At 41.8% G+C, this 16201-nt stretch overlaps 1 protein-coding gene across 4 annotated transcripts in view; it reads right to left on the reverse strand.

Moving 5' to 3' along the window:
* Nucleotides 1-2088: 2088 nt before the first annotated feature.
* Nucleotides 2089-16201, reverse strand: part of cbfb (core-binding factor subunit beta) — a 32139-nt gene continuing 18026 nt past the window's right edge. Inside the window, exons 4-7 of one of the 4 annotated variants that reach the window (XM_069719417.1) lie at nt 10781-10897; nt 10489-10584; nt 7958-8017; nt 2089-3393 (exon numbers count right to left, since the gene is read on the reverse strand). In XM_069719417.1, the coding sequence (XP_069575518.1) occupies nt 7988-8017; nt 10489-10584; nt 10781-10897 (243 nt within the window). In that variant the 3' untranslated portion in view covers nt 2089-3393; nt 7958-7987. Of the gene's footprint in view, nt 3399-7957; nt 8018-10488; nt 10585-10780; nt 10898-16201 lie in introns of all 4 variants that reach the window. The other 3 variants (XM_069719416.1, XM_069719415.1, XM_069719414.1) reach the window with 3 other exon arrangements.

Below are 16201 nucleotides of genomic sequence, written 5' to 3' on the forward strand. Positions count from 1 at the left end.
TTTGGTTCCTGAAGTTGAACCAAACCAAAGCTTGTGTTTTAATAGGAGCTCAAAGCTGCTGTTCACACTTTAGTGAGGACACTGACACGGTGCCCTCTAGTGGACTGATAGATGTACTACACGCGTTAAGGGTATTTTACAGTAATGCTAACATTTAGCCTATTATGTCCAGCTGTGGTCCCGATGGAACCGATTAACTCACGACTTAAGGAACCATCCCGAACTCTGCTGCTTCTAGTTGAAGTGTTCCGCTCCATCATGTTTTCACCGGATCAACTTCAGGGAAACATCCTCCATCACCGAACATCCGCTTCAACCAACATGACCCGAGCCAGCGTCCCCCCGTCACTCTTTCCCCATCACTCTGTCCCCCCGTCACTCTGTCCCTCCGCCTCCCGTCACTCTGTCTCCCCATCACTCTGTCCCTCCGCCCCGTGTCACTCCGTGCCCCGTCCCTCTGTCCTGTCCCTGTCCACCCATCCCTCTGTCCCTCCGTCTCCCCACCCCCGTCCCCCCTGTCTCTCCGTGCCCCGTCCCTCTGTCCCTCCATCCCGTCCCTGTCTCCCCATCCACCCGTCCCTCCGTCACTCTGTCCCTCCGTTCCCATCCCTGTCCACCCATCCCTCCGTCACTCTGTCCCCCCGTCCCGCTTCACTCCGTGCCCCGTCCCTCCACCCCCGTCCCTGTCCATCCGTCCCTCCGTCACTCTGTCCCCCGTCCCTGTCCCCCCATCCCTCCGTCACTCTGTCCCTCCGTCTCCCCGTCACTCAGTCCCCGTCCCTCCGTCCATGTCCCACCCCTCGTCACGCTGTCCTTCTGTCCCCCCACCTCATCCAAAGCCTTTAACGCCCCTCGTCAACACTACAGGACCCTGAATAAACCAGCTGTTATCACATGTTGTCCAGCTGACTGAGAAATGTTCGTCTCCCAAAACTCTGTGAAATCTATGAATGAAGTTTTCCAAAAAGAAGAAGTCCTGCAGGATGAACATGTTTGGTTGAGGATTTGGCTGCAGCTGAAGGAGAACCAGGAGAAACCTTGCAGAAATTTAGATTTTAAAAAGATGCTTTATGATTATTTTTGCACGCTAAAGGATTTTAAAGTGATATAACTTTTTGTTTTCATTCATTTTTCACTTTTTATTTTAATTTCAACTGTTTTTTTTTTTTTTTTAAGCAACATTTCTTTACTCCAAAAAACATTTTTGTAAAATGTTACAAACACAATGTACAAATGTATTTTATGAAGAGCTTAATACAATTCTTAATAGGTCAGACTGAGAAGAAAGGATGGCATTAACAAAGAAACACAAATCTTGGTTATAATAATTATGATAAAACCATTGGAGTACACTAAATGTAAAACACACTGGAGAATGAAACAAGCTTCTAGTTGCAAAATATAAAAACATTTACTTTGCCTGATATTACGGCTCGAGTCAATCCACATTCAATGTATTCAACCCAGGAAGTGGATTTCTTTAAAAAAAAAATAACATTAATAAAAGAACACATGAAAAATAAAAGCAACAAAAGTCCTCAATCCTCCCAAAAGTCTGGAGACATTTTGTATTTTTAACTGCTGCTGCTACTGCACTGAAAGATGAACAAGAAGGAATACGTACACAGAGGAGAGAAGGAATATAAAAAGTAAACATAATGACTTTTACACAAACAAAACCATAAGATAGCAAAACAAACAAACAAAAAATCCCCGTTTCATGACACGATGGTGTTGCAACACGACAGGGAATAGTCGCTGCATGTAGGCAGTGATGAGAAGTATCGGAGCGACCAATAAATCAATACATGAACTCTGTAACTGCTTCATAAATTATTCATGTCTAGTGATCCATTATCTTTCTGTTTAGCTTGTGAGCTCGTACCTCGGATGATCTCCATTTGAGCAGCAGCATGTGATATATCTCCAAAATGTGAACTATTAATGAGCTTAGAAAGAAGGCCGGTGGTCAGGTTTTCCACACCTCAGGACATCGGATGGGTTTTAAATGGCTTAATTATCAATACATATGTGTATGGTCAGTGGACAGCGATGCTACGTTTTCATGACCCCGGGGATCGCGTCACACAGCTGTACGCATGCAGTAGGTTTCATTTTCATCTACTACAGGAAAATGTGTAACTGTCACGCCGAGACAGGCCAAAGCATGTCTATTTCCCGTTTTGCCATTTGATAAGGACACAGATGCTTTGTGCTTTCTCAAGCACGCAGCTGATTGGCTCTGTGCTGAGAGCCCACCTGATGACATCACCTGGTTCCTCCTCATCACCGCTCTGCAACGAGTGCTCTGGTGACCAACAGGCTGCAGAGCGAGCTACAGAGAACACGTGGGCCAGCCTGCGTTTGGTTTCATGCACATAGAGAAACGTCCATGTGGAGACTGATTGTATCACATCGTGCAAAAACCCTCTGAAGAAAAGAATGAACCGTAAAATACAAACACCACATGGCAGAGACACGATTCTTCAGGTCGACGCCGTCGTCTCATTACAAATACAGAAAACACTTCTTAACCCTGCAGCCTGACTGAAGTCTCACTGGGTTCTCTCCTCCTATCTTTATTAAATGAAGTGCCCCCCCCCTTAGCAAAGTGAACTTTGGTCTCAGAAAACAGCAGGTTTTAGGAAGTGAGCGGGTATATTGGGGGTTAACCGGCCTGCTGACTAAAGTGAAGTGTTGCACAACACTGAACAATGCAGAAATCTTTCTTTCAAAACTGTCAACACGTCACTTTTGATGCAGAAAGCCCTGACTGACCCTGAGCCACAATAATCTGTCTTTTCTCTGCTCCTTCCTCCTCCTCCTCCTCCTTCGTCACTAAACCCTGCTTTCAACATCTTGTATTGATAGAAAATATATTTTGGTACTTGAAACTCTCGCAATCTGTCAAACCCGTTTAGACCTGGACAAAAAATAGAATCTTTTAAAACCTGAATGACTTGATTGTTTGTCTCTGGAGGCGTCTCGTTTACAACCAATCAGCTGCTCTCGCTCCGTCCTCTGTATTAAATAATTTTTGTCCAGGTCTTTTGTGTCTGTTATCGCTCTTTTCTGGGGCTTTTATTCACTTTCAAATCAATCAAACCAAGAAGTTCTTCTACATTCAGTGGAAATATGTTTCCATGTGAAAATGATTGTATCCGACCTGATAGGAAATAATCAAGAACAATTGCAGTTTGACTTTTCTTCGTGGTTGATTGTGTTGAAAGTGAAACGTCTGCCAGCACTCGTTTTTTTTTTTTCTACTCTTCCTCCATCCCATAACGCCCTCCTCCTCCTCCTCTTCCTCTTCCTCCTCCTCCTTGTCAGCGCATCTTGTGCTCCACGTCAGCGTTGGCCATGTTTGAGCCAGGGCTGGGGTCCTGCTGTCGTCTGGACTGGGGAGAGAGAGGGATGGAAGGATGAAGGAGGAGGAGGAGGAGAAGAGGAGAAGGAGGAGGAGGAGTGATGGAGAGATGAGAAGACGGGAAGAAGGCGATAGAGAGACAGAAGACAATAAATTAAGTACAGATTTTCATAACGTGAAGAAATTTCTGAATTCCTCTGAGTCTATAATAAAAAACGTGAAGCCTGACTTGTTTTACGGGACATTATTGGTTCATATCACTCTTTTATTTCCAGCCTCAGCTCTGAATATTACATCAGTAAAATGGTTTAATTCAATCAGTATTTATAAGTTCTTATATCTGTTTTTGTGTCCTCGTTCTGCTTCAACAGGTTCAGATCAGAAATCACTCATCTGGCTCGAGAGCACTTTGTTGTTGTTGTGAAAAAAAAAAATGTGTCAATAACAGAAGAAGGGCTCAAATTCTTTCCTTTAAAGGGTTAAAAATTAATCTGGATGGAGGGCAGGGAATACATTTGTTATGTGAAATTACATTTCAATTAAAATGCAATATATTTGACAGAAAATTTACATTTTAAATTTAAACTAAAACTTCAGAATAATTAAAAGTCTACTTCTTAATCTGTATTAAGTCATTTTATACCATTTAAGAATAAAGAGAATAATCACCAGCTTGTTAAATACCGTAAAACGGTGCTGCTCTGCATTTATATAGGCACAGACATTTTCCAGAGTGTATAAAGTATTTATGATTTTTTTTTCTACACATGTAGAGCAAGTGTTTAAATCTGCAGAGGATAAATGATTAACTAACACCACATTAATATTATACTGTGTTTTAGAGCATCTACTGTTCACACAGCAGTTATAAAAGCTTCATATAATAATCTCTACAACTACAGAAGCTGCAATCCTCCAGACTGCCTGTAGAGGTCGCCAGAGAGCTTCGTAACGAAGTTGTTTATACACTTTACAGATGCTGGTATTTTAGTCGAGGTGGCTGTCAGACAGACGGGCAGACAGAAGGATAAACTGACACAGATAAACACAGAGTGGATCATTAGGTCATCAGTAGGAGCCTCAGCAGGAGAGTACTTTTAAAAATATGTCATGAGTGTGAGTGAGTGGTGACCTTCTCCTGCTGTAAAAAAATACCTGTGGTTATGTGTTTACACTTAAGGGATGGAGGGAATGAGGGGAAGGGGGAGGGGGAAATGGGAGGGGGTGAAGGGAGAGGGGGTGAAGCAGAGAGCAGAGCAGACAGACATGCAGACAGAGATAGTAAAGGGTTGCTCAGTTCAAGAGGAATGCAGTTTGTGTCATCTCAGTGACTCACCATAATAGCAACAAACCAACACACACACACACACACACACACACACACTCACAGTATGTCATAGTACCGTTTTGACCCGGTGCAGCCAGACTGACTCCAGGTTCTGTCGGTCTCCTCAGAAACCTTTCTGATGTTCTGTCAGATGTTCACGTGTTAAATTATAATGACTCAGATCAGCTGTTGAACTCAGAATCATCACTACTTTATTCAGAATTATTCATACTAACATTTCACTGTCAGGGTCAAAGACTTATTCTTTATTTCATGTATATAGCGTGTATATGTATTTATACTTTGGTATGTTTTTTATTTTTCACATTTCTTTTTATTTTGTATTCTATTTTCTAAACTAAACTTAACTATCTTATCTTAATTTAACTAAACTATCTTATCTTAATTTAACTAAACTTAACTATCTTATCTTATCTTTACATAGCTTAGTTTAACTTTGCATGACCCTGTTCAGGATAAAGTGAGTATAGATAATGGATGATGGATGGATGGATGGATGATGGATGATGGATGGATGGATGGATGATGGATGATGGATGGATGAATGGATGATGGATGGATGATGGATGGATGAATGGATGGATGATGGATGGATGGATGATGGATGGATATATGGATGGATGGATGGATGGATGATGGATAGATGATGGATGGATGGATGATGAATGGATGATGGATGGATATATGGATGGATGGATGGATGGATGGATGATGAATGGATGGATGGCCAATATGAATCATTTGTCTTTGTTTCCTTTTAGACTTTAGATTAGATGTTAACTGGTCGTAGCAGGAAGAAGCAGTGGAACTACAATCTGTTAACGTTCTTTACTAATGACGACAGATGAACTGCGTCTACAGCCGTGTGTCAACTCAGAGAGGACGAGGACGTTTAAACTCAGAGACTCTGATGGAGGACGAGGACGAGGACGTTTAAACTCAGAGACTCTGATGGAGGACGAGGACGTTTAAACTCAGAGACTCTGATGTTTGTCTCTGCAGACGGAGCGTCTCCACTAACCAGAGAGCTTTCTGTATCGACCGCACGCAGATGGAAGCCTGCTGGGCCTCGATAGGCTGCTTAACCACAGCTCAATAAGGGAGGACAGTGGGTTGTGTGTGTGTAAGTGTGTGTGTGTGTGGGTGTGTGTGGAGGTGTGTATGTGTGTGTGTGTTGTCTCAAGTCAAAGCAGGGGTTCTGATAGCGATCAATACTAATGATATATTAATGCTTTCAGTGCCAGCTCATCATTCACCACAAAATCTCTTTCTACTGAGTGCTGAGTGTGTCTCTGTGTGTGTGTGTGTGTGTGTGTGTGTGTCTGTGTGTGTGTCTGTGTCTATCCATCATCCTGACAGCTACCTTCTGACCCTGATTTACTAAACTAAAGGATATCACTGAAAAATGTTTTATCTGCCAAACTGTCAAGGCCTCAGGAACTGAGGAGGAAATGTCTTCAAATGTCTTTATATGTCTTGAAATGTCTTTATATGTCTTGAAATGTCTTCATATGTCTTTATATGTCTTGAAATGTCTTCATATGTTTTCATATTCAGAGAGCACCACCATTAAAAGGAAGACATCAGTGTGTTGTTGCATAACTTCAATATAATGAAGTTAGTTTTCAGCATAATAAAGCTGAATGGGCATAATTTTACCTTTAAAAAATGCAATCGTAATAATAACAATAATAATAGGTTTTCTTTCTTCCTGCCTCTCTTCTGATTGGCTGAAGTTAACGGTGCCTTTGAATTACAGCACGTAGAGATAACGAGTTCTCGGCTAACGAGAGGCGGAGTTCTGTTCAAACCCAGAAACATCTGCTGCTTCTGTCAACGAACAGAACCTTCAGTCTATGGATGTTGGGATATGAAGGAATTAACCCAACTCAATACTTTGATTGATTGATTGAAATGGTGTCGGCTGTACAGCGCTACGTTGTCTGAAACGTTTGTTCTAAAGCAGGAACACGTCAGCAGATTCTTTTCAGCTGTTTCCCATCCATTCTGTACGCTAAGCTAAATTAGCATAAAACTACAGGCTTCACAAGTACGCCTTCAAATTTCTCCCTAAACTCAAGAAATCAGATGTAGATTTCTCTGAATGTTATATGTTAGTAAACTGACCTTCACATTAACTGACGGAGATATTACTTTAATTACTTTATAAATTATAATCATGATGATGTTTAGAAGTGAATGAAAGTCTTCTTGGTGTCCTTCATGTGTTTCCGGACGTGTGATGAGACTTCTATCGATCCAGCAGATAAGGGTTTTCTTTCTCTCAGGGAGGAAACATGAGACCAGTCGGAGGAAAGACGACCTCCACAAACCACTTCCTGTCCTTCATTCTTTCTGTTGTTTGTTTCAGTTGGTTTGTCTCTTTCTGTTTGTTTGTTTGTTTGTTTGTTTGTTATTTCTGCAGGAAATCTGTACATATTCTTGTATGTGTGTGTGTGTGTGTGTGTGTCTGTTGTGTGTGTGTGTGTGTCTAGTTTCTGTGTGTGTGTTTCAGTCTTTCACACCATAACATCATAAACGCACCATCATAACACACAACCATAACACACAATCATAACACACAATAATAAATGCACCATCATACCACACAATCATAAACACACCATCATAACAGACAATCATAACACACAATCATAACACACAATAATAAATGCACCATCATACCACACAATCATAAACACACCATCATAACAGACAATCATAAACACACCATCATAAACACACCATCATAACAGACAATCATAACAGACAATCATAAACACACCATCATAACAGACAATCATAAATGCACCATCATAAACACACCATCATAAACGCACCATCATAAACGCACCATCATAAACACACTGTCATAAACGCACCATCATAACAGACAATCATAAACGCACCATCATAAAGACACCATCATAAACGCATCATTAAAACACACATGAAACAGGTGGACACACATGAACATACAGGGTGGTTTAGTGCATGACAGTGTGATAGAGATAGATATAGATATACATATAGATAGATATAGAAAGATTGATATAGATAGATATAGATAGCCATAGACACAGATACATAGATATATCGGTCATAGATAGATAGATAGATAGATAGATAGATAGATAGATAGATAGATAGATAGATAGATAGATAGATAGATAGATAGATAGATAGATAGATAGATTGATTGATTGATTGATTGATTGAGGAGAGAGGTGGAGGACACAGACCCTGTTCTTTCTGCTGCTGTCTGTCTGTCATCAGTCCCAGATTTTAGAAACCACAGGGTCCTAAAAAATAAACATTGTGGGTTCATTGGGAGAGCGCCACCTTCAGGATGCTGCTGGTCTCCCAAAGCCACGCTGGGAAAGTGAGTTCATCTCAGGTCATCAATGTATTTAGGACTTACATTGTATGAATTTATGAATCTAGCAAGAAACTGAAAAAGGTACAACTACATTATCTAGACTTCACATCTGGACAAATTCAGGAATGAAATGATTAAAATGATGAATCGGAGAGTAGACTACTTTCCCCTCGGAGGCTTTTGGGACACCTGACAACCCTGAATCAGTCATTCAATAGTTCATTAAATGAAAATCACTTACCAGATTACATCTAATGTCAAACTGATCATGCACTAAAGCTACGATTCAAACGGTAGCAACAATACTCACACAGACATCTTATAAAAACATAGAATAAAGCACACAAGCACACGTGACTCACACCTGAAACAGCAGTGAGCAAAAGAAGACGCACATGACACAACACGGTTATTATATCGACACAACACGGTTATTATATCGACACAACACGGTTATTATATCGACACAACACGGTTATTATATCGACACAACACGGTTATTATATCGACACAACACGGTTATTATATCGACACAATACGGTTATTATATAGACACAACACGGTTATTATATAGACACAACACGGTTATTATATCGACACAACACGGTTATTATATCGACACAATACGGTTATTATATAGACACAATATGGTTATTATATAGACACAATACGGTTATTATATAGACACAATTAGAAGTCACAGGTGGATATAACATGTATGTTGGTGGTTAAATGAGGAGTTAAAGCTTTTCATGATGTTTCAACTAAATCTGAAAATCTCAGATGATGAATGTTGTTTTAAGTTTTCGAATAAACAAAGTTTCCTCCAACAAGCTGATGATTCGTCTTTCAAATTCAGACATGGAACGTTGTTCAGTGCTCATGAAGGTGTCTACTGCTTCTACCTCTATTCCTTCTACTCCTTCTACTTCTACTGCTTCTACTGCTTCCACTCCTTCTATTTCTACTTCTTCTACTCCTTCTACTTCTACTCCTAGTTCTACTGCTTCTAATTTGACTCCTTCTACTGCTTCTATTTCTACTTCTGCTACTTCTACTGCTTCTACTCCTTCTATTTCTACTGCTTCTATTTCAACTGCTTCTACTCCTTCTACTTATTCTACTCCTTTTACAACCTTTACTTCTAATGTTTCTACTCCTTCTACTTCTGCTGATCTACTCCTTCGACTGGTTCTACTTCTACTTCTATTCCTTCTACTGCTTCTAATAATCTTTCTACTCCTTCTACTTCTACTGCTTCTACTTCTACTCATTCTACTGCTTCTATTTCTACTGGTTCTACTTCTACTCCTACTGCTTTTACTTCTACCCCTGCTACTTCTACTGCTTCTACTGCTTCTATTAATTCTACTCCTTCTCCATGTTCTACTTCTTCTACATGTTCTACTCCTTCTACTTCTACTCCTTCTCCACGTTCTACTCCTTCTACTTCTACTCATTTTACATGTTTTACTCCTTCTACTTCTACTCCTTCTCCATGTTCTACTCCTTCTACTTCTACTCCTTCTACATATTTTACTCATTCTACTTCTACTCCTTCTCCATGTTCTACTTTTTCTACTTCTACATGTTCTACTTCTACTCCTTCTCCATGTTCTACTTATTCTACTTCTACTCCTTCTCCATGTTTTACTCCTTCTACTTCTTCTACATGTTCTACTTCTTCTACATGTTCTACTTCTACTCCTTCTCCATGTTTTACTCCTTCTACATGTTCTACTCCTTCTACTTCTACTCCTCCATGTTTTACTCCTTCTACTTCTACTCCTCCTACATGTTCTACTTCTACTCCTTCATGTTCTACTTCTTCTACTTCTACATGTTCTACTTCTACTCCTTCTCCATGTTCTACTTCTACTCCTTCTCCATGTTCCTTCTACTTCTACTCCTCCATGTTTTACTCCTTCTACTTCTACTCCTTCTACATGTTCTACTTCTACTTCTACTCCTTCTCCATGTTCTACTCCTTCTACTTCTACTCCTTCTCCATGTGATGGAGTTAATGAGCATGATCCAGGTCGGTCTTTGCTCCTCGTTTTAAAGGTGAAGAAGGTGCAGCAGAAATGATGTGTGTTGACCTGATGATGTCACAAACTCCCTCCACGAGTTTCTGTTCTTGTGATCATTAGGACTAAAAAGATTTTTCATTTTGTAGCGTTTTCTGTTGAAGTTTGAGGATTTTATTTGATTACAGGAATTAGCAAAAATTGCATTGTTTGATGAAGGCTGCAGAATAAGTTTAGTGATGAAGATGTTTGTGATGTCACACCCCCCTCGTCCTGTTTGTGATGTCACACCCCCGTCGTTGTGTTTGTGATGTCACACCCCCGTCGTTGTGTTTGTGATGTCACACCCCTGTCGCTGCCCTCTCACCTCCAGGTCTTCTCTGTGTGAACGGTCTCTGTCCTCAAAGTCTCTGGTTCTACGTCGAGCCTCTTCGAAGGCCGCCTGAGCCAACGCATCCTCCTGCTGGACACACACACACACACACACACACACACACACACACACACACACACACACACACACACACACACACACACACACACACACACACACACACACACACACACACACACACACACACACACACACACACAGAGTGTTTAGTTTTCTTCTCCTTCCAAGAAGGAGTCAGCGACGTGATCTGCAGAACTTTTAGTACCTGAGCTCTCTCATCATCATATTCCAGGTATCCCATCCCGTCCAGTCTCTGCAGGTCGATCCAACCTCTCCACATCACACACACACCGTTCAGGATCATCGGAGCCTTCAGATACACCTGCACGCATGCACACACACACACACACACACACACACACACACACACACACACACACACACACACACACACACACACACACACACACACACACACACACACACACACACACACACACACACACACACACACACACACACACAGAGAGAGACATTAATGTCAGTCAGTCCTGCAACACATCTGAAACTCAGGACTTGACATTGAACGTGTCTTTTGTCTTCATCAGTGACATCATTCATAATAACACATTAAAATGAAGTCTAATAGAAGACATATTAAATAAAGACATCAAATGAAGACACAACAAATGAAGACATATTAAATGAAGAGGACAGACATGAGACAAGGACCGTCTCTCCTCATGACTTGGAAACACTAAAGATTCATCGTTCGTCCTCAGCAGCAGCTTCAATCAGCTGTTTCATCACAATAAGAAGCTCTGTGTTTAGGACCCCCCCCCCCCCGTCTAACTGCTGTGAACACAAAAACCACCAAACTACGTCAAAACCTCTGCAGAACAATCGACATGGAAACACACACACAGACAAACAGACACACACACACACACACACAGACACACACACACACACACACATACACACAGACAAACAGACACACACACACACACATACACACAGACAAACACACACACACACACACACACACACACACACACACACACACACACACACACACACACACACACACACACACACACACACACACACACACACAATGCACATCAGTGTGTGTGTATGTGTGTGTGTTGCTGCAGGCTGTTCCTCCTAAACTGGTTCATTTAAACTAAATCAATAGAACATAAACTTCATATTTCGTTATGTTCGGTGCGTCTTCATTTCTGATTTTAATTCACACACGCAGCTGAAATATGATTCTGTTATAAACTATAATATATTATTCAATAAGAATCCTGTTGTGTTGCTTCATCCACCGGCAGGACAGACAGGCAGGTAGACAGGCAGACGTCAGGTCAGGGTTTCAGGTGCTGACTCAGCTCGTTCTCTACGTTTGGCAATAAAAACATTTTGTTAAAGGATGAGAAGAAACTCATCACAGTAATGAACACAAATTCAAGACAACTTAGCCAGAGTTTGCAAAAAAAACGTTTCTGCAAAAAACATTGTCTCCACAAATTACATCACCAATTTTGAGAAAACCCACCGCAAAAATCAAACGTTTTTGATCAAAACAATCACACAAAAGAACCGAACAGAACCGAACCGGACCAGACCAAACCGGACTGGACCGGGCCGAACCGGACCAGACCGCCAGACCCGCAGCTGTGTGGAGGAGTTTAGCATCTTTCAGCTCACCGTTTTGTTTTCCTCTGTTGGTTCACTGTCTCCTTTTAAATCAGAGCAGAACCTCAGACGGGTCCGAGCTGGAGACCAGAGGAGAGCTCACGAGTAAACGTTGAATATATATTTAATATATATGAACAGTTCATTTAAACACTATCAGACAAACAGTTACCTAAACATCTTCGTAAGAACCTCCTGTCAAAGCTTTAAACTAAATGTTGTTGAAGAACAGAACGTTTCAGTAAATGTGACGTGAAGAAGTTCGACTCTTGTTTCGTCTCCTTTCTCTTAATGTTTCCTCTTTTTCTCGCGACTGATTTCCAGAACGGAGAGTCGACAGACTGCAGAACGTTTTCAGGTTTTATTTTTACCGTTTAGGAATAAATTCACAAAATCACACAAACACACACATGACTGTGTTTTTGTGTGACGCTTGTGTTTTACTCAGGCTATTTTTGGACAGCCTCTCACAGGACCTCTTTTACCACGACTACCCAGAGTGCACCGGGGCTGCAGGGGAGACCACACCCCTACAGACTGAGGGTTTCTGTGTTTATTGCACTCAATGTTTCTGTGTGTGTGTGTGTGAGTGTGTGAGAGAAATGGCTTACACATCTGCGCCTTTAAAAGGAAGCTTCATTTGGCTTGACAGGGACAACGTGTGTGTGTGTGTGTGTGTGTGTGTGTGTGTGTGTGTGTGTGTGTGTGTGTGTGTGTGTGTGTGTGTGTGTGTGTGTGTGTGTGTGTGTGTGTGTGTGTGTGTGTAAGAGGAAAATATGTAGAAACGGCCCGACCACAGACTTCCTCTGAGAGAACCATGTCAACCCCCACATCCATTTATGAAGAGACACACACACACACACACACACACACACACACACACACACACACACACACACACACACACACACACACACACACACACACACACACACACACACACACACACACACACACTGCAGCGGACTGAAGAAGGAGCTGAATGAGATCCAGTAACATTGAGGCTCTAAAACAGAGTTTAGTGAAACGTCTCCTCTGAATTAATTTTACACACCAAACATTCACAGATTAATTTCACACACACAATTAATATGATGCACACACACACACACACACACACACACACACACACACACACACACACACACACACACACACACACACACACACACACACACACACACACACACACACACACACACATTAATACGATGCACTGTTCAGCCTCCATGTTATTCTGTGTCCTTCACATGTGATAAAGTCCCATTCAGATGGTCTTTTTGAGAGATGATGACATCATTCGTCCTTCAGCTTGAAGAAAACAGAAGCAGAAGGTTGAAGGTCGCGTTTACTATGTCTCTGAGTGTTGATTCACCATTCAGTGGTTCCAGATCCAGAAATCAAAACATTCAGTGGTTCCAGATCCAGAAATCAAAACATTCAGTGGTTCCAGATCCAGAAATCAAAACATTCAGTGGTTCCAGATCCAGAAATCAAAACATTCAGTGGTTCCAGATCCAGAAATCAAAACATCCAGTGGTTCCAGATCCAGAAATCAAAACATCCAGTGGTTCCAGATCCAGAAATCAAAACATTCAGTGGTTCCAGATCCAGAAATCAAAACATTCAGTGGTTCCAGATCCAGAAATCAAAACATTCAGTGGTTCCAGATCCAGAAATCAAAACATCCAGTGGTTCCAGATCCAGAAATCAAAACATCCAGTGGTTCCAGATCCAGAAATCAAAACAGTCAGTGGTTCCAGATCCAGAAATCAAAACATTCAGTGGTTCCAGATCCAGAAATCAAAACATTCAGTGGCTCCAGATCCAGATATCAAAACAGTCAGTGGTTCCAGATCCAGAAATCAAAACAAGTCAGTGGTTCCAGATCCAGAAATCAAAACATTCAGTGGCTCCAGATCCAGATATCAAAACATTCAGTGGTTCCAGATCCAGAAATCAAAACATTCAGTGGTTCCAGATCCAAATATCAAAACATTCAGTGGTTCCAGATCCAGATATCAAAACATTCAGTGGTTCCAGATCCAGAAATCAAAACATTCAGTGGTTCCAGAACCAGAAATAAAACGTCCTCCCCAGAAACCCAGACAGGAACACTGCTGTCTTTGGAGACATTTTACTCCCAACTTCTATCAACTTTTAGACTTTATTTAACTGAATCTGTGTTTTAATATCTTTTTCAGTTTTATAAAATAGCAGTTTAAGCTTTGGGAACTTTTCAGACCATTTTTGGGGTATTTTAGCTCTTCATCAACAACCAAGAACTGAAGTCTCAAAGCTGCTGCTCACAAACAGAAGGCAGGTGGGTTCTCAGCTTGCTTGCTTCCTTCCTTCTTTCCTTCCTGCCTTCCTTCCTTGCTTCTTTGTTTCCTTCCTTGTGAGGGAGGAAGGTGCAGGGTGTGTGTGCATGTGTGTTGGCTGACAGTGTGTGACACAGATGTAGAGGGATGTGTTGCCTGATGCCAACCAGCTAGTCAGAACAACTACTGCACCACACACACACACACGCACACGCACACACGCACACGCACACGCACACAGAAGATAAAACATGCCTCTTTTAATTCCTCCATCATGTTCAGGATTTAAGTTTTTTCTACATCACCTCGCTCCACTGTGTGTGTGTGTGTGTGTGTGTGTGTGTGTGTGTGTGTGTGTGTGTGTGTGTGTGTGTGTGTGTGTGTGTGTGTGTGTGTGTGTGTGTGTGTGTGTGTGTGTGTCCCAGGCTGTTTGGCAGCCTTTGTAATTACAGGGTGGGAAGGCAGAAGAAGAGAGAGTGAGCGTGCAATCTGAGACGACCATACTATTATACTTCTGTCACTTTGGCAGGTGTGTGTGTGTGTGTGTGTGTGTGTGTGTGTGTGTGTGTGTGTGTGTGTGTGTGTGTGTGTGTGTGTGTGTGTGTGTGTGTGAGACAGACAATAGCCCTGAGGACGTTGGGCTGTATTCAGTCTGGTAAATGTGCTTCATCTCCACCTGCTGCACACCTGAGACACACACACACAGGAATGATTAATGGGATGTGAACTTATTGACCTGGCAGCCATCCTGACATTATTTCACTTTGATCTGAAGGAGGGAAGGACAGCATGAGTTGTCTGTGACAAGCTGCTGACTCAGACACACACACACACACACACACACACACACACACACACACACACACACACACACACACACACACACACACACACACACACACACACACACACACACACACACACGGTGACTGTCTGGTCACCAGGATGATGTCAAACATGTTGTCGTGTGTGCAGTTTGCATCAATAGATTGAGAAGAAGGTAAAACGATCAAACTGTTTTTATTCCCTGACAAACTGACTCAGACTCATTTTTCACTTCCATCAGCAGCTTCATATTCACTTCACAACATAAATACTGAAACCCTTTGTCAGGCCTTTCCATTGCAAAATAATTGTTCAGCGGTTCCTGGCAAACTTGCGTCTGCATTGTGAGGGGAGTCGATAGGCCCCGCCCCCGTCTGAGTCTCTAACTGCCTGGAGACACATAATGTGCATCATTGCTATGTAAAGTCCTTCCTGTGTGCACTGGAGAGCCAAAACAACCCAATGTATGTTCCTCTGGCATTCATGGAAATATCATGCAAATCCTCACACATGCTGCAGATCGAGTTACAAAACCAGAAGAAAAGACGCTTCACCTGAATCAGGAGGTTTATACATTCAGTCCATCTGCTGACCTGCTTTCATGTTTCACAGACAGTCGGCCTGCATCTATTTGTAATAATTATGTCTGTCCACAGCACAAAATATATTAGATTCACAATAGTGTTCATACATCTTTAGATGCTACAGAATGTACACAAGCAGCCCACCGATAGCTGTAACCTGACTGCACCACAGGCCTGTCAATCAAACAGACACGCCCCCAAAAACAGGTCTTCTTGAATCTTCTTTTCTAATGAATGAGGGATTATTTTCAG

The sequence above is a fragment of the Brachyistius frenatus genome, unplaced genomic scaffold (assembly GCF_029030835.1).
Source record: "Brachyistius frenatus isolate BFR_SWC_R1_liver_20210118 unplaced genomic scaffold, ASM2903083v1 Contig_214, whole genome shotgun sequence".
NCBI classification, from domain to species: domain Eukaryota; kingdom Metazoa; phylum Chordata; class Actinopteri; family Embiotocidae; genus Brachyistius; species Brachyistius frenatus.